Genomic DNA, 21,794 nt, shown 5'->3' on the forward strand with positions numbered 1-21,794 from the left:
CTGTTTCTGTGGATCTCGGCCTCAGAAACTGCAAATCTCAACGTTGTTTACATGGTTTACTGCAAATTAATTCCAGTATGTGAACACAGATGATAAATTACAGTCCTTAAGGAATTTATAATGTCAAAGCCATTTCCTCAATAACAATTATATGACGATATTCGAGACTTTCAAGCCGTAAGGCAAAGCTCGCATTTTTACTCTGAAATGCATTTGATGGTTTGTTTTCAGACCCGCTAGAGTGTTTTTTTTCTTACCTTACTGGTACTAGGAGGTATGCAATTAGCAGGGGACTTTTTTTAACCTAACAATTATTAAAGAAAGTTCTGGGGGGGGGGGTCACGGGGGTCAGATTCCGTAACTTTGCAATCATGTGCGGAAAATTAAAAATTACAAGGGGGAGGTAGTTTGAGAGGCAAAGGTCTTTTTTTTGTAAGGATTTCGATTGCATGCCTTCGGAAAAACAGCAATTATTAGGCAGAAGATTAAAACTAATACCAAATCAGCCTTGCTGAGACAAGACACGCAAGCGCGCGCGCACACACACACACACACACACAGCTGCCTCCACACCAACATGCAGTCACGCAAGACTGCTGTCACTGACCAGGGCAGGAAGGATGAGAGAAATGAGGCAGTGTGTGCCGTGTTTAGAGAAGCTGGCCAACGTCGCGATAAGGTCTCCTCCTCCGAACATGACTGATGAGCGGCCCGTAGTTCCTAATGGTGCGGCCCAAGCCGCCTCTACACGGTCCAGCGCAACGTCCGAATCCAGCGACAACATGCAGGAAGGCTCTAAAACACCGCAGTCGGTACAGAATGACGTCTGAATTATTGCAATGCGCTGAACAGTCTTTTAAAAATGAACAGTTTTTAACTGCTGTTTCTCGCACCTTTGATCTGCACATAAGTCATATACAGACCATGGGGGTAAACAATTAAAAAAAAATAAAGCAAGATCCAGTTTGACAACATGTACAGAACTTGGCGTGGAGCCCAAGAACACACATATACACACACACACACATATACACACACACACATATACACACACACACACAGCTAAAGGTGAGCTGGGCCAGATTTGGCGCCACCTCCTGTTTACACATCAGAAAACATTGTGTTCTGTTAGGCTGAGGCCTCTTGTGTTGGACTGGCTCACCTGACACCAGCACTTTTCTCACTCAGGGCTGTTCACCATCAGACTCGCAGTTCCAGAAAGCCCATCTCGCCATTAGCTGCTCATTACCGGGCTGTTTTCCGTTTTACCTGTCCCATCTGGCCACAAGTCGCACGTGGATTTTGCAACACTGGAAATGGGGAGGCAGGCAGAGCGGTGCACGACGCGTGAGCTACGAAAAACAGCTGGATGGAACAGCGAGTGGGTCTGCTGATGGTTTTCTCCTTGGTTGACCCCGAGTGCTACGCTATGCAAAGATGATGCAGCCACATATCGGGCTGAACTGAAACGGGGCTGCGCTGTTCCGTGCTCCCTGCTTAATGCAAGTCACACAGAGAACGATGAGACTAATTTACCGCCCAACTATGTTTACATGTACAAACAACACATCTGACACGGCGGTTACTCATTCAGAGATGATATCTGAATAAATTATGAACTTCCTTTGCAGGGATGTGAACGCAGAACAAATCTGTTCCTTATGATGCGAGTTTAAAACCGATCAGAATAGAATTATTAATGACAATAATCTTTACCTGACTCCTTTGTCCAAGGTGATTTAGAATGTTGGGAAAACAATCTGACAATTACTTATCCATTTATACAGCTGTAATTTTTACTGGAGCAATTTGGGGAACATACTTGGACCGAGGGAACTACAGCAGCGGTGAAATTCAAATCAGGGATTCTGAGGTTGAGAGGCAACAGTCATAACCACTAGGCCACCTGCTGCCCACTTGGAATGAAACCTAATCGAACCTGGCAAAACAAGATGCCAATGCTGACACCGCAAACCTCGTGACACTGTGAATTACATCTCATTGCGACGTGAATAGCGCTGAACTAATACATTTAAAAAGTGAACACAGTTTGTGTTGATGTCATTTTTAAAACAATATATTCAGTCATATAAAATATTGGCTGAAAGCAGGAGGCAAGAAATGCCAAAACGGACCACGTTAACCCTAAGCGGACAAGGTGTTCTGCTTAAAATAATCACAATCAAACAAATAAACGGGGAAAAAGAGCCAGACTAAGCGACTTCAGAGCTCATCGCCATGTACAGGGGCTGCTTTGGCTTCTGCCTGTGACTCAACCAGATGTGGCGGTGGCAAGATGATCACCCTCCGCACTGCCTGGGGCCAAAGCTCCTTCCAGCTCTCCTCTCCAAACCAGACGTCTCGGAAGCAGATAAGCAGGAAGTAGATCCTTGTTCCTGATAGCGGTGACAGCAACGGGCAGCATAAAGGGAGCTGCCTTCTCAGACTGCTTTCCAAATAACTGCACGTTGCACCTTCATGGCAACAAGCAGTAACTTTATTTACATACTGCCTTTACATATAGAGGACCGATGGCCTCGCCAGGCACCGGACTACCCACAGTGAGCCCAGTGACACCAGGACAGCCCACTCATTTTCATTTGTCTCCTTGTATAGTACAATTCTTACGGTAATGGGCTCTGTGGCGGGTGGGGAGGGGGGAGGGGTGAGGCCCCCTGAGTGCGTTGACTGTTTTCTTCCTTTAAGCCCCCACTCTGCTGGGAGGCTTGTGTTTCCCATCACGACTAATGCGTTTGACATTGAAATCAGGCCCCGGCGGGAGGGCACGCTAATTTGATTTCTCAGCTGCCACGGTCGCTTCCTGCCCAGGAGCTCCAGGTGGGACCCAGGGGTCTCTGCAGGCCTTCTAGGGGCAGCCCTCTTAGCTGGGGGGGGGGGGGGGGGGGGGATTAAGAGCAGTTCTGCCACAGGAAGTGATACAGGCCATGAGGCCGTAACTTTTCAAATTTCCTGGGGTCACTTGAAGGGGGATGTTTTTATAGCCCCAGGTGGGGGAGGCTGCCCGGGAGGAGATGGGGGTGTCTGCAGGATTGACAGCTGGAGTCTCCACACAGCTGGGGTATGTGTGTGACAGTGACAGAGTGAACACGAAGCTGGATCTTTGCATCTCCTCTCCCTCGGTGACCAGCAGGGCCGAGCGCTGTCCAGTCCGGAGACGAGCGCACGTAGGGCTGCCTGACTGCTGCACCAATTCCTATTATGGGCCTCTTGTGGCGGCAACGTGCAGCAGCGTGATTATAAATAAGGCCCTCGTCGGTCATATCTGTGTCCCCGAGCCCTTTCTGCTCTCCTTTCCCAGGAAGTGTTTTGACAGAATAAGGGTCTCCTTTGATCACAGCGCAGGATGTTTCATTAGGGGATGGCGGATAAGGGGTCGGGGGGGGAGGGGGGCGAGCGGGACCTACCTTATCTATCATGTCCGGACGGTTAGTGGCTGCCAGGATCATGACATTCTGTAGCTGTTCGATGCCATCCATCTCTGTCAGCAGCTGCGCCAGGACTCGGTCCGCCACACCACTGGAGCCGGCGGAGCTAGGAGGAAGGACATGGGAACGCCAGAGGGCTCACGTTATATCATGAGGCCTCGGTGGGTAAAAAACACTCCATGCTGACCTGGGGCAGTATCACCTGTCTTAAAAACTGGAAAAACAGCACTGCGTGTTGAAAATTGTTTCATATAACGGTCAAGGTCATTTGTGATTTGACTACAAGAATTGCAGGCGGCGCAGCGGTTTGAGGTTTAACTTCGCAATCGAAGCACCTGAGTTCGAATACCACCTGCCGATGGAATCGAATCCAGCTGTAGTACCCTTTAACGAGGCGCTTACCCCGAACCGACACAGTAAAAATGACCCGTATGTAAAAATGGGTAAACTTACCACTTAGAGTAAAAACCTTTTTCTGTCACGTCAGCTTTATACAGTATCTATAATTTACGGATGGGTGCAGTAACGGAAAGCCAATGGTGCGCAGCAAATGCACCGAGGGCAGGAAAAACCATAATCAAAATGAAACCGGAGATTGATTAGCTACTGGAAGTTCAACAAACATGGATTTAATCTGACGTCCTTATTAAAACCGCAGGATGGGCAAAAGATATAAGAAAAAACATGGGTCATATTTCAAGACAGTGAAAGCAAAAACAGCTTCACTGGACAGTTCTGTTTATTATTGCTGCTGCATCCTGCTTTCATAAGCAGGATTCTTAAATATAACTCTTTTTAATGCTCTCTTAGACAGACCTAAGCCTTGCTGATCACTCTTAAAGGTAATTCAAGATTTGATTTAAATCTTAAAAACTGGGGAGGAGGGGAAAAACACACACAAACACACATCTGTAGACTCTGGGCCGTGTCCAATCAAGTTGAGGAGCAAGGCGATGGCGATATCTGTTTTGTCTGTGTTCCCACACCATTTCGTTTCAGTGGGGTTTACTGGGAACCGTGCTTCCCATTTTTCTTCCCCATCTGTGACCGGTTTGCACAATGGAGCGCTTGTGCACCCCCATCACGTGCTCCCCGTGGGACTCTCCAGTGCAGATGTTCCTTTCCCAGCCCAAGAGGGGAGTAACTGTGCTCCTTGGACCATGCTCCAGGGTCACATGCAAGCACCCCCATGTACCCAGGATGTTGCTGATAGGGGAAAGCAGCTGAGAGCGGTGACTACGCCGCGAGACAAACAGGTATCGCAAAAACATTTGCTACGTTGCAGTGACAGCGAGCCTACCTTCCCCTCTCCACGGCAAGGGCGTCGATTTCATCGAAGAACACGATGGAAGGAGCTACTGCTCTGGCCTTCCTGAAAACCTGCGTTCAGAAAAGTAGTGGGAGCAGAAGGTAAACCAAAGTGCATTTGCACGTACTTATAAAAACCTGCTCAAACATGTAAACAGAGACGCCCCTCACAGCTGTATCTGTGCAATTGTACCTTTGTGCCATAACATCTACATAGCTTTATATGATCAAAATGCAAAAATGTGGGAAAAGACGTGTAAAGCCTGAGCTCTGCCTACCTCTCTGACAGCTCTCTCCGACTCACCCACATACTTGCTGAGAAGCTCTGGGCCCTGGAAGAGAGAGGGAGAAAGAGACTCAAAGTCCTTACATGAAATGACCGGAATTGAGTTTGCGTTCTTGTTTGTTTTTTCGCGATCGTCTACTAGAAGGTCCATTATATCACCGTTTGCTTACTTTTTGCTGCTATGCAACTGCTGCTCCCTGATCAGCTGCTATGTTCATTTTCAGTTTACATCGCTTTAAAAACCCGATGAAGATAGTTTACAGATGGATCTGTGTAAAGACGTTAGCACTGGAGTAATGTTTGAAGCAGCAGGTGACGTCGCAGTTAGAGGTGTCATTTTGTACACAAAAATCCTAGGCTTGGTTCCTGCCTGCTTGTATAATACCTTCAGTCAAGGTGCTTACACTGAACTGATATGCCACAAATGATCTTGTTCCATAAATGGCTCATTTATTCTGCCCATTTTAAGTTACTTTGGAGAAAAATGTCAGACGTCAATAAGAAAGGTAAAAGCAAATTTAACTCTATTAAAAGCCGATGTTAATAGAGAGGCAAAAACTCGCTATTTATTGTTCTGCTCCACAGAAATACTTTTTAGGTGTGAGAAGTTGAAGCACAATATTCTTCACACCTTCCAAGGACTGTGGAACATATCAATGTTAGACCAAAGGAGAAGGACTGCTACTCCGAGCTTCTGCTCCAAAGCCATAACACATCTTGTGGGTCCATGAGGTCTTCTGCTGGACCGCCACTAACACAGTTTCATTCTTTCTGATCAGAAGCCTGCTGAGTAGTGGTGTCATGAATCTGTCATGCGTCTCTCCAGGGGTCCATCATATAACTTTCAGATGACCATGGAGTATCTAAGGGGTGTGAAAACCAGGCAGACCTCCAGGGGCAACATGGGGGTTAGGGGTGCAGCAAAACTATTTCAAGGTGACAGGGGGAATGACCGAACAGCATGGACCGCCAGTCAGTAAACCAGGTTTGCAGGGAGACAGAGGGCAAGAAGGCCCAGGAAAACGGAACGACAAAACGCCAGGCTACCCACAAGCAACAAATTTGAACAGAGAAATATTTACAACTAGTACTTACCTAAAAAAGACAAAAAAAAACATTTTTGATTAGAACACAATGGTAAATCAGAGGTAACGAGACTAACAGACAGTTTATTCATCTCTCCTTATGTATGCTGGCTTCTAGCTGACTGCTGCCCTTTATTAACTGGAGTCAGTGGTTGTTCATCTGATTTTATTCAATTTCCTCTGAAGGAGGAAACAACAAGGTAACCGTACACCACAGTTCTGCTTCGCTGTTTCTTGTGCTATTCGCATCCAAAACTTCCAAGGAACTTTGGGGCAGGGGCAGAATCCCTGGCTCTCAAATTTCACAGAAACCATGGATTTGAGTAACTTGTCCACATTTCCATCCAGTCCAAAAAATCAGAGAAGCACACAGAAGACTGCGCACCTTGATTGCCAGGAAGTTCAGTCCGCTTTCATTTGCCAGGGCCTTCGCAATCATGGTTTTCGAGCAGCCAGGGGGACCATACAGCAGGACGCCCTTCGGGGGTTGGATACCCATACGGGAAAAAGCCTCGGGGTGCTTCAGGGGCCACTCCACAGCCTGTTTCAGTTTCAGCTTAACGTCGTCCATACCCCCCACATCAGACCACCGCACCTAGGTGGAAAAAGAATTGCGATTGTGATCCAGATATGACACAGAACACAGACACTTATCTATCAACCACGAGCTTCACAGTTCTTACAGGATAATATCGTCACACTTGCTGCTTAAGTACCTCCTTGGCGCTTCCCACCGGATTCTTGTAGCTGCCCATATCGAGTTCCAGACGATGGCCGTGGTACACAAGACAGACAAAGGATCTGCACCGATACCTGAAGGACCTGATACTTCCCAAATTCCTATCAAAAGCGCTGAGCTCCTCCACCTCCGGTTGCTTGGTGGTGGAACACTGAACACCTGTTGGTTCTAGGTTTTGTGGTGAAATTAATTTAAGCTGATAAATGTTAATGGAAATGTAAGCAGGATTTTGGGCAGGCGTCAGGGCAAAACATCCTCAGCCTTGGACATAGTAACGCGCCCTCGACGAGTCACACCGCAGTGAGTCATCCTGCATAACCACAGCTGGGGCCTCGACCTGCCGGAATCAGACGCTCCAAGCGCCTGAAGGAATGTCAGCGCTCCCTGTGAGCGTTGCCAGCACAGCGACACGACAGCGCTCACGAAACACATGCGTGTTCACGTGTATTGGCCTCGAGAGTTCCCGCTGTCGCCGAGGTTGAGGTCGGCAGGGTCGCACGCCGTTCCAAACAGAGAGGAAATCTGCACCTCAGATGCAATAAAAGTCTATCTGGAAAAGGCTAGTCGAGACACTTTGACAAGGGAAGTGGAAAGAAAGAGGGGAAAAACATGCGGAGACATGAGCAACAGCAGCGGATCGCCAACAGGACAGCGAGAGCACGGCATACAAAAGCAGCGAGAGCGAGGGGGGAGAGGGGGGAGTCTGCTGAGAGCCATCACTTTGACGGGCAAGAGACGGATCCTGGCCTGCCCGATTTAACTCGGGGAGGGCGTCGCGACTGGGCCACGCCGGCCTCCCCCTACCCCAGCACTGACACCCTTGCACGTACACACACTCATAATCTCCCCTGGTGACAATTTGCAGGCCACCGGGGGCCCTCTCAAGCGTAAAGAGCACCTCACGGAAAGCTGGCGGGCGGCCACATACTGTAAATACCACACGGTGAGGTCGGCGCGGCGCTGCACACTGCTGGGGCTCGGCGCTGCCGCTACCTGCTCCTGTGCTGTAAATCCGTCAGCCTACAGGAACAGCCCAAACAGGTGTGCAGATGTGCTTGGGGAGACAGTCTGGTTCTTTGTGTGCGCGCGCGTGCGCGTCTGTGTGTTTTTGTCATGGCAGGGGAGACGGTGCTGGAGCTTTGAACGAAGGCAAAGATCTGTTTTATCAAAACAACAAACGTGGTGGATAGAAAGAGGTACGGCGATCCAATTATCCTTGAGAGAGGGGTCCCACGCCATCGCCCATGTCGCAGGGCGACCCAAGGGCCCTCGGAGGATGTAAATGAAGAGGTGTCCCTTCGAGCGCCTCATCAAAGCAGCAAAAAAAAGGCCCACTGGCCGAGGCCTGTCCAGTTCCACTGGAAGTGGGTTACACACACGGATTAGAAACAAATGTTTTGCTCTCATGTGGATATAATCAAGTCGGCCTTTGCGGCCGGCCCTTCAACTCGGTTGAGCAACTGAAGCCCTCCTTTGTCTCCAGCATCTGGCCGCAAAGCTGAGCACTCAAGGGTGATCTCAAGTCAGCCTCGGAAGTTCAAGATTACTGGCACGGAGCGGCATCGTCCGATCTGCTTTCAATTAGCGAAGAGATGGTAATGCACCGCTCTTCCTGTGTGTTTGGCCTTGCATGTGCACTCTCCAAACAGCTCATAATGAAAATAAAACTGTGGTAATCCGTCATTTACGGGGGGGGGGGGGGGGAACACATTATTAGGGTCATTATTTATTTCATGTTTTTATTCATGCTTGTTTTGGTTAATGCTGAGATTAAACATTAACAAACATCACCTGCAAGGAAGCTCAGGAGGAGAAATTCAAGTTAGTGAACAGAGAACCGGACACTGTGACCCACTGGCTTCACGCAGCTGTTCTTATGTTCAAGACTGTCCAAGGGACGGCCTATAACACAGTCAACTTCGGCTGTTTGGTGCTCCCACTCAGAGGTGTTCAGTAATCAGAAGTAGACTGGTTCTGGCTTTTGGAGCAATGTGGTAAAATCAGCTCCCTGTGTCTTTCGAAGCTGCTGAATCCCACCCAGCATTCATAAAGGGTGTCAAACATGTCACCTTCAGAGCAGTTTCTCTTCATCAACGAGACAAACACTATCTGCTGTGATGATCTATGCATTTGCTATTTGAATGTCACTTCTTCAGGTAGTTACTTGAGTAGTGTCATCCAACAACATGGTGGTATCAGACAAAAAAAAAGCTGTGGTTTCATAATCCTATGTCTGTGTCTAAAGCTTTTAGCCTGTTGCTCATATACTTTTGTTTACTCTGAGCTGAACGCCACTTTGTTGAAAAGTGTAAGCTAATTGCAACAGGGTTAATTCTAAATGGGTGCAAGGTAAAATCTCTGCTTCTGGATTCACAGGAAAGGTATTCAAATTGCTATAAAATATTCAGTGCTAAATAAAGGGGATTCTGGGCACAGTGGCATGAGGAGGGAAAGTAAATAAGTTTTTAATCGTTAGAAGTATTTAATTGGAAGAGCTCACTTATTTTAAAAATAAATCACCGTGCAATTTCCCCAGAAAACAATAAAGTGTTTATCTACCTACGTATGTACCAGTACTCAAGGTGTCCACGTCCAATCACGAGCCAGTCGACGAGAGGGCGCTCACCTTGGGAACATCAACAGCCACCTCTCTCATGGCGCTGGGCTTCACCTGGGACATGGCCAGCTGGAGGTCCTCCAGGGTGACAGTCACGGTGCCCATCACCTGCTCATCCACCAGATGAGGGTCTCTGTTGAGCACCCGCCGCAGCGCGTGTATCCCTGTGCGTGAACAGCTCGTGTCAACAGGGGACGGCCTCAACGCAAGCATGAGGTGCAACTGTCAATCACACGGTTATCACTGACAGGTGTTTTAACTCACTGTGTGTGATTACAAAAGCCTTATCTCCAGACAATAACGGTGATTAACAATAAACGCAGTATTTGACGTCAAATCGAGCTCATAAACACACAAAGCATAAAGAGAAAGCGTAGCACCTCGAGATGCAGGAATAATTATTGTAATATAACGGTATATCAGAATAACAGACACGAACGCAGGGTACTAAGTGACACAATGGTTAAAGCCATGCAACCGGAGAACCTGGGTTCAGATCCCAGCTTCTGCTGCAGTACCCTCAACCAAGGTCCTTAGCCTGAATTGATGCAGTAAACTACCCAGGTGTACAAATGGGTAAATCACTCTAAGTACCTTAAGACTGAGTCGCTTTGGAGAGAAGCGTCAGATAAATGAATAAGTAACGACAATAAAAATAGTAATGGAGGGGTTATGCTGTACGGCCAATTTCCCTGACAATATGCTCTGGGCAACCACGGGTTAAAGCGGTCGAGGGTACAGAGGAAACGAGGCGATGTTAACTCTGCGACGACAGGGCCAGTTTCACGGGCAGGGAAATCCAGGCTAACCTTTACACAGAAGGACGGCAACAAAGAGGAGAGCTCTGCCCGGCTGTCCTGCGGAGATGGCTTTCACGAGCACTTTGTCTCCAGAGTCGAGAACGTACTTGTCCCCGCTGTGAAAAGGAAGCTTTCTGAGCTCAAAGACCTGTTATGATGGGCTCAAACACAGGCAGCTGACAGCACACGCATGACTAGTCTCCCTTTCCAAAGGCTTGGGTGTGATGCTGACAGAACATCGTCTCATTGGCTGCTTCTCTGTAAACACGGCTTTTACAGCAGCTTTCGTGAGGCTGTTTATTGTCATCCATTTCTTCTCTGGGCTTACCAGATGATTTTGTTTCGTTTTTCCACACTTAACCCTTTTGAAAAGAAAAATTCAGGTTAAGCACTTAGCTTTAGGGTACAGCATCAGGGCTCAATCAGACTCCAAAACAACAAACTTTCAACCTAGGAGGAAAAAAAAAAAAAAAATCCTTCACCACCACACCACCTGCTGGCCTGCTTGGCAAATTCACATGTTTGTGTGCAGTGGGACTCCCAGAAGTAATTAGTGAACTTTAGCAACTCCCACTGCAGGGAAAAGCCACCGCAGGTCAAATCATCCATAAAAATATCAGCATCAACAGCTCCAAGGTTTGGAAATGTTGCTACACGGAGAAATATTTTTGGTCCAGCGAGTTATTAAAGGTTACTCCCACTCAGAGGAAAAGGTCTTGGATGCCAACACCCCAGAATGCTGCAAATATGAGCATCCAGCCTCCTCTCAGTGCCTTGATTACCCCAAACAAAAGCAAGGCCAGTTCCAGAGAGCAATCTGCCCCAGTGTTTCGGAGCAAGATGCACTTAAATCCCCATCAGGCTTCCCTCATGCAGACGGGGGGGGGGGGATTTACAATCAGACAAGGCTGTATCCTGTTTATATTTTCTGAGGATCTGACTGAGACTTTCAACAACACCATTAATGGCTGGGCCAAAGCGCGGGGTCACGGCGGTCCATCTCGGCCCTCGCTTGGTCCCCGGAGCCCCACATCAACACTCGTCACGAAAAAAAGGAGAAGGAAAAAACTGCTCGGCTCAGCCGGATAAGACGGCTATCGCTTTGAATTAATGCTCTTCAGCAGCACAAAAACATCTGCTGCAACCCTCTATCGATGCAGCTAAATCACATTAGGGCCAGAACTCCTGGGTCCATTCTGGAGGAGCTCAATGGGAGGGAATCTGACTGAACGTCCCCAAGCTGCTACGCGGCCTCCTCCTGCTCACGGGTTCCGAAGCCGACCCATGATCAACCGATGTCGGCGCTAAGGCATTACATTTACATTTGTTCACTTAGCAAACGCTTTTCTCCAAAGCAACTTACAATGAACTCTATGTAGTGTTATGAGCCCACACACCTTATTCACCAAGGTGACTTACACAGCTAGATACACTACTTACACTGGGTCACTCATCCATACATCAGCGGAACACACTCTCTCTGTCACTTACACACTGCAGGTGAACTTGAACAGCATGTGTTTGGACTGTGGGAGGAAACCTACACAGACACTGGGAGAACATGCAAACTCCACATAGACCGAGTAGGTATCGAACCCACGTCCTCTCACATCACCCAGGTGTTGTGAGACAGCAGCGCTACTCGCTGTGCCACCGTGCCAACCATTACTTGTTCCCCTGTTAAAACAAGTGGCCTAGTGTCTTGACGAGGATTCAAAGGGGGGCAGAAAGGATAGAGTCGGTATTCGAAAGGGCAGCAATCACCACAAACTGTCCCACAAACTGACCGACTGGTTTAAAGGAATAAAAATTTGGGGGGGGAGATGAGGGTGGTGACAAAAGGGAAGGACCACACTGTGCCAGCAAAGCGCTGTAAGAAGAGAGGTCTCATCAAAATAACGTGGGTTTCGTGGCCGACCACTAAGGGTGCGGACACACGTCACCGGGCATCGTGGGTAAACAGCCCCTGAACTCAACACAGCATGGGTGGCCGAGCGTCCCGTCCATAGCAACTCTGTAGAGAAGCATCAGGGAAACGAAGGAGTTGAATTCACGTGCATTTACATCTCACGAGAAATGGCTGTAGTTGGGATGTATGAGTACAGCGTCCACAAACAGGGTAAGAGTGCAAGCCAGGTCTACTGCAGTCATGGAGAGGGATGAACTATCCACCACTGGAAAACGTAACTCTTCAGCATCAGGTCCCTCATGGGTTTGCCGCTGGTTTAGTGTTAGCCGTTCGGTGTTAGTCTTTCCTAGAAGTACTCGCAGTGAAACAGGCCATGACGGGCCAGATGTCGCCCTCAAGATCGGAGCTTGGATCAGTCCCAGGATTTCCTGCGTAAGGCCAGGACTTAAAGGAGATGAGCAGAATCACAGGCTGCAGCACTGCTCTTGGATGAGAGTGACCCAAAGGTTGCCGAGGTGCTACGCCCCAAATGGGACAAAGTGGAGCACAGCAGAGCAGAGTTGCTTAGAACTTCCAATTTGGCCATCTCAAAGAACACATTTGGTTTAGTTAATAAAACATCCGCAGCATTGTTTAGCACAAAAGAAAAAAGATTTAAAAAAAAAAAAAAAAAAAAAAAAAAAAGAGGAAAACCAGAACCGTATGTGGATTCCTGTTTTCCCCCCCGTTTTTTGCTTGGAATGTTTTGAATACATGGGCAATCTGGAAGGAATCGAGATTGGAGGCCCCAACTCCCAAAACGCTCGTTTGCAAAACACGGCGCTGAGCGATATTAGCCGGCTTAAAGAGTTAAAAACCGGGGCATTCTTTTAATCATTAGGAAATGATTCGAGAAGGGGTAAGCGGAGCCTGGAACCGACCATTTTGTGGTCGCCAACCGCGCATGTTCCCAATTAGGGCGTCCTGAAATAGCATCTCTCCGGCTGCGAGTGCGCTGCAGAGGGTCATCCCCAGCAACCGCGGAGTTATCATGGCCGTGGGGTTGGAAAACAAAACTCCTCAAAAGATGGCAAAAAGGCAATTCGAGCGAAAGGCTACACTCGTGCACCGCTCTCCAAAGTAAACACCCTCGGGGTCAGGGCTGTATCGAGAAGCGCCGCCTCGCAGAGGATCCGCACGGCAGGTCTCCGCCAAAGTTGGAGCCGTTAGGACGGGAGTACGACTTCAGCGCCCACCGTCACTTCTGTGGCTCGCAGGAAAGCACCTTCTCTCAAGACAAATTCAACTCATGTTTCAGCCTAGCGTGGAGTCCTTTGCAACAGGTTGCTAAGACGATGCAGAGAAGTACTCGGTGACTCCTCGAGTCACAAATGATCGGATGTATTTTTCAGGTCACTAACTGGATTTCTCAACGGATCCACTTCCTCAAGCTACTCATTTACACACACACACGTCTGAAACCACTTGTCCCGAGCGGGGTCGCGGCGAACCGGAATCTAACCCGGCAACACAGGGCATAAGGCTGGAGGGGGAGGGGACGCACCCTGGACAGGATGCAAGTCCGCCACAAGGCGCCACAAGGCACCCCAAGCGGGACTCGAACCTCAGACCCACCAGAGAGCAGGATCCAGCCAAACCTGCTGCGCCACCGCACCCCCTTCTATTTATTTATTGTGGAACAAACGCAACCTGCGTTTTCCCTCCGAGACAGTAGGTGGCAGTGAAGAGCACCAAAAGAGAACGTGAGTGAGAGACCACATCAATTCAACCACCTGCCACAGTGGTTACAGCTCTGTCCAGGGTTCCCGAGGAGCGTCCCACATGTTTATGTGATAAATCAATCCATAACTGGCATCGAATAGGAGTTTGTAGGGAAAATTGATTTTTATTTCTAGTATTTTTTTCTTAGGTATTTTACTACAGTTATATCCAAGGGACCAAATCCATAAATAAATGAAAGGATATCCACATTAAACTTTCATTAACTGTGGCAAAATCGCCAACAAAAACTGATTTACGAACAGAATTCCGGTCCCAACTGTGTTCATCGCGACAAAGATGCAAAGTTTAAAATGAACTGCAGGCAGGAAAAAACCAGCAATATGGAAACAAACCGAATATATAGCGGAAAAAAGCAGCACCTGGCAGAGCCGTGGAAAACAAGCGAGCAGACAATGAAGGCATCCTTTCCTAGCGAACCAAAGGGACGTGGCACGGCACGCGGGACGCGCAAATAAACCGCACGCCGGACACGCGAACGGGATGGCCTGCGCCTGTAATGTCCCAAACGCGGCCGGCAGTCAAAGGCAGGAAAAAACAAACACAAAAATAACACCCGGAAGTGTGCAAAGGGACACCTGAAGCTCTCCAGAGCTCACCTCTAAACAGGCAACGCTTCTGGCGCGGGACCGGTCGGAGAGCGACGGTCCGAAAGACGAGGACGGCGTTGAACACGCGCCTTGGGTTCCGGTCCACTCCCCGCACCTGTATTTACGGCACCCGGCAGCTGTCCGGAGCAGCGCCCCTCAGCATGCGGCACATCGCGAGGTGGATGCGAGGAGAAGGGTCAAAGAGTAGACGCCGGACATTTCCGGATCGTATAAACACAGCAGCTAAATAAACCCTACGTTCGGATCCAGCGATATTTATGTTGGTTGGACCCGAAATGTCACCCCGAGCCTTAGAAGGGCCCACGGCTTCGCGGCACCGCTATATAAGGAAGTCGGCCTTTCCAAACACCATCCAGCATTTAGCAGTGTTTATGTCATTCCGGTCTTTCCATCAGGATTTATATCAAATAGCGGCTTGTGCTTTGTGGTCTGCATTTCTTTGGGCCGCCGCCCATTTTCTTTTAGGCTCATCTCCGTGACGTGCTATTGAAATCCCCGCTTTTCGGCCGTTTCCAAGGTTGTTAACGTCTTTAAATAACACGAAACAGAGTGGGCTTCTATCAGACGGGATCTTTCTTTCCATAAACTTCGACGAACTGGGGGAGGAGCGTGAAGACGGCTGTAGTCAGCAGTCGCAAAGATGTCATACGGAGAGAAAGATAGTAATTAAGGACCCTTAAATCCTCTCCCCCAAGAAAAATATATATATATAAAAGCTATTTTGGGGAAAAAAAAAATGACCTAATGGCAGGAGAACCACAGTAAATGTGTTTACCCTCACCCATGCATCCTACAGCCTCTCCCTCCCCGGTCGCTCCCCGCTGCCTCTTTAGGAAGCTCTGTCGAGACACACGGAGGCCGCACGCTAACTCGTACTGGTGACGCCGAAGCGCACGATTCATCTGCCGCAGGGCAACGCGGAAAAACGGGTCGGTTCCGAGGGAAACGGCAAGTGGCACGGCGGCACAGCCCACCCCGAAAGGAGTTATTCTCGGCTTTTTATGAAATAGCTGAGGGAAGGAAAAGGAAAACACACCGAAATAATCGTCATTAACTAATCCGACATTTCCCCGAGCCGACTTAGAACGTTTGGTTCGTACACTAAGATTCCCACAAGGATGTACCCATTTACACAAATGGGTCATTTTTACTGCACCAAATCTGGGCAAGTGCCTTGGTCAAATGGCTTTAACCGCTTTGTTGCCTGCTGCCCTCATATCCTTCGAAATAAGCAGTAAAAAGACGGAATTGAAGGTTTAATGAGCCGGATACAAAGGTAAAAACAGGAAGTCGGTGAGCACCGATGCGCTATCGCTCTCCAGAAGGTTCACGAAAATGCTGCTGAAGACGACGGCTCTGCAATATGTTCCCTTTGAGAAAAAAAACCACTGCCGCAGAACTGTGGCCTCCACACAAATCACTGCAGGGAACACGATGGGTTCCAACAGTTATTACACATCCGACGCAAAGGGCATCTCGAGTCGGAAAATCTTGTCGCCAAGTTGAGTTTTCAGGGCTCGAGTACCAAGTGCCAACAGAAGCAACAGCGGGCCTGTTCAGCAGAGGGCACAAAGTCCCCCGACCCCCAGTGTGCGGTCAGCATACGGTCCTGGGGTTGCAGCTCAGGATCTCAGACGGGAGATGCTGAAAGATGTATCTAGTAGGCCTCAATGCCACTATTTATTATGATCACCTTTTATCTGTCAGTTTTGTTCAGCATGATTTGAAATGTTATGGTCAATTAACGATTTGAATTCAATACACCAAAGCAGCTCACGGCAAGTACCTTGATCAAGGAACTACGGGGACTGGAACCTAGGACCTCCGTCACCACAACAGCTGTCACGTGTACTGCGTTGTCGTGTGCCCCATGCCTGGAGAGCACGTTTGCCTCAGGAGCCCCCGGTCAAGGAGCTGCTCCAGATCTCTGACCTCGCCTTGCCAATCCCCTCTTTGTTTCAAGGATGCCAAGCTCCCAGGGGCTTTTGAGGGTGTAAATATAGAGGCGGGGGGCACTATTGTGAGGGGGCGGATGTCGAGCCGGCTGCGTCTCGGAGGCGAGCAGATGGCCGGGAATCGGGAACGGCGTCTCGGCAGGAAGCGGCTCCGAGGGGAGGACATTGTTACCTGGCGCGTGGCGTGAGGAGCACTTCCCCTCGGCGACCGCGGAGGAAAAAACAAGGTTACCCCATCAGACAGGTCGGTCGGGTCGCTCGGCCCCTTCCCGAGGTCATCGGAGGCACGCTGCCTCGCAAGTGACCCGCGCGCTTTCGGAACCTATCGGTTCTCCTCTTCACCGCCGTCTTGCCGAGCGGAAAATGACATCAGCGAAAGTGTTTTGAAAAGCTCTTCCTCCTGTTTACTCGGTGACATTTTTGGGGGAACAAACAGTGATGCGTTTCCAGAAACGTAAACTTGACGAAACTAAACACGACCCTTCCAGTTCTGTTCTCCTGCTGAGACAAACGCTGTGCTTGTGGTCCTCTGAGGGAACCAATTCGTGACCACAAGAAGTGAAGGTTTAACTAACTGGTAGTTAAACTACTCAGTCTTACTGTGTTTTACCACCAGTGTGGTCACTGGGCCAACTCCACGTTTACAGGCAGACAGCAGAGGCCTACATTTCACCTTCTGGGCAGTGAGCTCACATTGAAGTTACTGACGCCCGTTAAGAACATTTCTTGAACATTTTCAGTTTTAATTGCATTTCCTTCAGCTAAAATCATCGAAAAACTTTTTCTGCAGAGCACACGGGACTTGTGCCCCACAGGTGGCAGTAAAGAGCACCCAAACAGAATAGGAGTGTGGGAACACCTTAACTCAACTCTCTTCTACATTGTTTACACCTTCTGTCTTGTGTTGCTCACTGTTGGTGACTTGATAGAAGAGACACTGAATAAGAGGCAAAAGACAGACTGAAGGCTCATCAGCCTGACTATTAGAGGGGCAGCTGGTAATGTAGTGGTTGGAGCTACTGCCTTTGGGCCTAAAGGTCACAGGTTCGAATTTCAGCTGTAGTACCCTTCAGCAAGGCACTTACTCTAAACTGCTTGAGTAAAATTATCCAGTTGTAAGCCGCTTTAGAGAAAAGCGTCAGATAAATGTATACGAACACCAAGTTCGACATTTTTCACATTACCAACATTATTAGCAACATACTTACCTAATAGGAAGTGAAAAGGAAGGAAAGTGTTTATATAGGCTATCAAGTGAGTGTGAAGTTGGCACCGATTTGCTAACCGAGTGACTGCTGATGGTGACCCTTTGCCGTTGACTTTACCAGTTGCTATTACCTTATTGCCAGCTGATGTCACTTTGAACAAACTGACTTACGGACTTGTGATCCCGGTCGTATTCGTAAGACGAAGGGCCGCTGTATAGATTAAAGTTTAAATTAAGGCCTAGATCTGCTGCATTCAGACAAGTTTTCATCCCCAGGCCTGTGGCTCTCCTTCCGCCTCTGGCCTGAGCGCAGCGCCGTGTTTGTCTTGGTATAAGTTCGAGCTCCGGGGAGAGGGAAAGCAGCATCAACCTCCTTCAGCAAACACTGCGAGTCACATCTCCTCCTGGCCCGTAAATCACGCCAGCGGAGCTGCTCTGCTCGGCCAGCGCTGGTAACGCAATACGCCGTGCCGTTCCGGACCACCCAGGATCCCAAACCCGGTGGCGGAAGAGACGGACCCGCTGCGGAACCAGAGGCTGCGGCACTGATCGGAATCCCCACCGCTGTCACGCCGGACGTTCCACTGCCGCGCAAGAACTCAAAAACGGAGAACCACTTCCTTACCGTGGGTAAACCGCACAGGGAACAGCTTGGAGGACTGAGGAGGCCTCAGGCAGAACTCCTGAGAAAACAGAGTTCTTCACATTTCAGCACTGCAGGAAATCTTTGCACTGGATAAATTTTAACCATTCATCCACAGTTTCTTGTTTGTCAGTGCTTGTCCAGCGCAAGGTTTTTGCAGTCCAGAGCCTATCCTGCAATTATAGGGCTTGAAGCAAGGTACGGCCTCGACGGGATGTCAGTCCATCACAGGGCAATCACGCACGAGCACTCGTTCTCTCACACACAAAGGGCAATTCAGCGTCACCAGTTCACCTGAAACACAGGTCTTTGGATCGCGGAAGGAAACCAGAGCATACGGAACACCTGAAGGAAACACACAAACACTGGAAAAAACAGGCACTCCATACAGACTGAACTGAATTCCAACCCACATCCAGTCTCACAGTCCAAAAACTATGAGGCAGCAGCACTCTTTAAAATAAATCAATACAACTTAAGACGAGGGCGTCAGCCAGGGCTGGAAAATTGCCACTACCTTTCAATTAGTCACTGTCTGACACCTGGGAGCCCAGGTGAGCGGGGCACCACGCCAGTCCCAGTGACAACACATGCCATAGGCACGTATGCACTCACCTGCCTCCTTGCAGACGGCGGCCAGGTCCGCCCCCACGTAGCCATGGGCGCTATCGGCCAGCGCGGCGAGCTCCCCCGGGGAGAGGCGGCAGGGCATGGAGCTCAGCTGCTTGCGCAGGATGTCGGCTCGGTCCACCGCGCTGGGCACGCCCACCTCCAGCTCCTTGTCGAAGCGGCCGGGCCGCCGCAGGGCAGGGTCCAGAGCGTGGGGCCGGTTAGTGGCCCCCAATACCAGCAGCTGTCCACTGTGGCCCTCCTGAGGATGCGGGATGGGGTGAGATGGTGCAGGACATCAGGATCTCGGGCACCTTCTTGATGAGTGTAGACTGAATTAGACACTTTCACATCCGCAAAGTGCACAGCAGCATGGAAACGCCTTGTGTGCTGCGTTCCTAAACGGCTCCGCTCAGTACAACACAGGTTTAAAACATTACAACAATTTTTGGTCCATTTCTCTGACACTTTACCCAAAGTTTACTCATAATGACTGATCCATGTGCACAGCAGAGTAATTTTTCCTGTATCAGTCCAGCGTAATGACACTGATCAATGGCACAATAAAAAGAATGGGATTTGAATCCAGGTCCTTCCACAGAGCACACCAAAGGACTGAGTGAAGGCGCCTGCTCAGCGCCGTGACTCATCGGCGACTATGACTCCAAAGATGGAAAGAGTCGCATTCTTTGTAACGTATACAGTTTATACACCCAATGTGGACAACTGAGCAACTGGACACTGCAAGCGGCCTGCAAAACTGAACTGCTGAGGGTGGTCCTGCTGACAATTCATAAATAACATCCCACCCCCCCCAGCGTAAACCCACAAGGGCAGCAGGGGAACCGAAACACAAATAAACAACCTCGTGAGCCGGACCAGGAAGTGCATTTGCTGCAATCTGGGGGAACGGTTTCTCTGCTCTGCTACCTTCATCCGATCAGCCATCCTGTGGGTCTGGAGAAGAGATAAAGGCAGTGCTGCCCATCCCTCCTCCCCCCAGCCTGGCCCCCAGATATCAACACGCAACTGCACAGTGGTATGGAGATCTGCTTGTGTTTGGACGGTGCCAACTTGGCGCACGACGCCTGCGCTGATGGCCTTAGCAGGCGACGCTCATTCCGCCATCGTCCCGGACCGACTCTGCTCTCCCCTCAGGTTTCCCAGTGAACGTCATCATCTCAGGAACCTCTCCCGAAAAAAAGCGACATCTCGGAAAAGGTACGTACAGGGTTCTACAGGATGGATGCGTGGGAGCGAGTCCTTGACACTTCTCAGATCACATTTCAAATAAGACTTCAGATGAGAGCAGCGTGGCTCTTCCATACAGTACTAAATAAGTTTTTTTTTTTTTTTTTTAAATAAAAAAAGGGTGAGCCGTAACATCATTTTGAGTTAAGAGTTACAAGGTCATGCTGGACCCAGAGTGATCACTGAAAAGTAATTATGTCACACTGTCTTTTCTACAAAACAGCTCAATTTCCAAAGAGTACAGCTTGAGTCACACGAAGCTTTCTCTTCGTCAGCAACAGCAGCACATCGTTCGTGGTCATAGCAGCGTAACTGCAACGCAGCACACCTGTGTGAAATTCAGAGACGGGACTTCCTGTTCCACACACACACACTCACCGCACCGATCCCGTCCATGAGGGTGAGCAGCGACGCCACTACTCTCTTTTCCACCTCGTTCTGAGCGTCCTCCCGCTTCGGACACAGCGCGTCCAGCTCGTCGATGAAAATGATTGCAGGCCGCCTACCGAGACAGTCAGCCCGGGTCAGTGAAATTGGACCGATATCGACAAATACCATGTGAGACAACAACCCTTCTTTCTATCAGCTCTCGTAAAGAGAACCACAAAGGTAAGGCAGTGCACAAACTCGGTCCACCAAGGAAGGACTGGGCCTAACAGACTACCTGCTGTAACACTGGTACTTCCCACAAGGTGGCGCCAAAGCAGCTGAAAATATTTCTCCTGCAGTCCCCACTGGACATTAATACTGTGCGACCACAGGGCAAATGTAGTCTCTCTCCACTCCACTATTGAAACCCTCCACATATCATCATATTCCATCTTGTCATTATACTGCTTCTGTTTCCACAGTTACTAAAACCAGACTGATGGACTTTTCATTTGCACCGAAAAGTAGGGTAGTATTTACACTTTCCTTATTTAAATGTTGCCAACACAGCCTCACCAGGGTCAAAAAAAAAAAAAAAAAAAAATTCAATCAACATTTTACTTATGAATTGACATTATGCCCAGCCGTACACAGACTCCTTGCGTGGTTCATCACAATACAACAATTCACTAAGCTAAAGAACACGCAAAATGTAAAATCATATAAAATCTGCCATGACCCGTCACCTTTGGGAGGCGTCTGCGAAGATCTGTCTCAGCCGTGCTTCCGATTCTCCGTAGTACCTACAAAGTTTAACCCAGGTGCGGATGTTATTGAAAAGCCACACTTTTCTAGCAAACACACACCAAGCATCATCATCATCATCATAAAACTGGGCATATTCTGTATCTAACAAGGACAACAACTTCACAGCAGTACAAACAGTACCGTCAATGAATTAAAAGGAATGCCAGCAGGAGAGGCGCTTCAGTGACAACATCCACATCTTACTTGCTCATGATTTCAGGCCCGTTGATAACAGTCATGTGAGCTCCCACCTCGCTGGCCACTGCTCGCCCAATCATGGTCTTCCCCGTGCCCGGGGGGCCGTACAACAGCACCCCCCTAGGGGGCGGAATACCTGTGGAAGGACACAGGGAACCCTCACACCAAGTGCACT

The 21,794-nt window shown here is 49.1% G+C and overlaps 1 protein-coding gene across 2 annotated transcripts in view; it reads right to left on the reverse strand.

Moving 5' to 3' along the window:
• Positions 1-21,794, reverse strand: part of afg2a (AFG2 AAA ATPase homolog A) — an 82,821-nt gene that overhangs the window by 58,240 nt on the left and 2,787 nt on the right. For both annotated transcript variants that reach the window (XM_029252422.1, XM_029252423.1), the window contains exons 6-14: positions 21,626-21,755; positions 21,361-21,417; positions 20,624-20,747; positions 19,001-19,256; positions 9,491-9,645; positions 6,511-6,720; positions 5,033-5,086; positions 4,747-4,826; positions 3,426-3,552 (exon numbers count right to left, since the gene is read on the reverse strand). In XM_029252422.1, coding sequence (XP_029108255.1) covers positions 3,426-3,552; positions 4,747-4,826; positions 5,033-5,086; positions 6,511-6,720; positions 9,491-9,645; positions 19,001-19,256; positions 20,624-20,747; positions 21,361-21,417; positions 21,626-21,755 — 1,193 coding nt within the window. The remainder of the gene's footprint in view (positions 1-3,425; positions 3,553-4,746; positions 4,827-5,032; positions 5,087-6,510; positions 6,721-9,490; positions 9,646-19,000; positions 19,257-20,623; positions 20,748-21,360; positions 21,418-21,625; positions 21,756-21,794) is intronic.

The sequence above is a fragment of the Scleropages formosus genome, chromosome 5, assembly GCF_900964775.1.
Source record: "Scleropages formosus chromosome 5, fSclFor1.1, whole genome shotgun sequence".
Classification (NCBI taxonomy): domain Eukaryota; kingdom Metazoa; phylum Chordata; class Actinopteri; order Osteoglossiformes; family Osteoglossidae; genus Scleropages; species Scleropages formosus.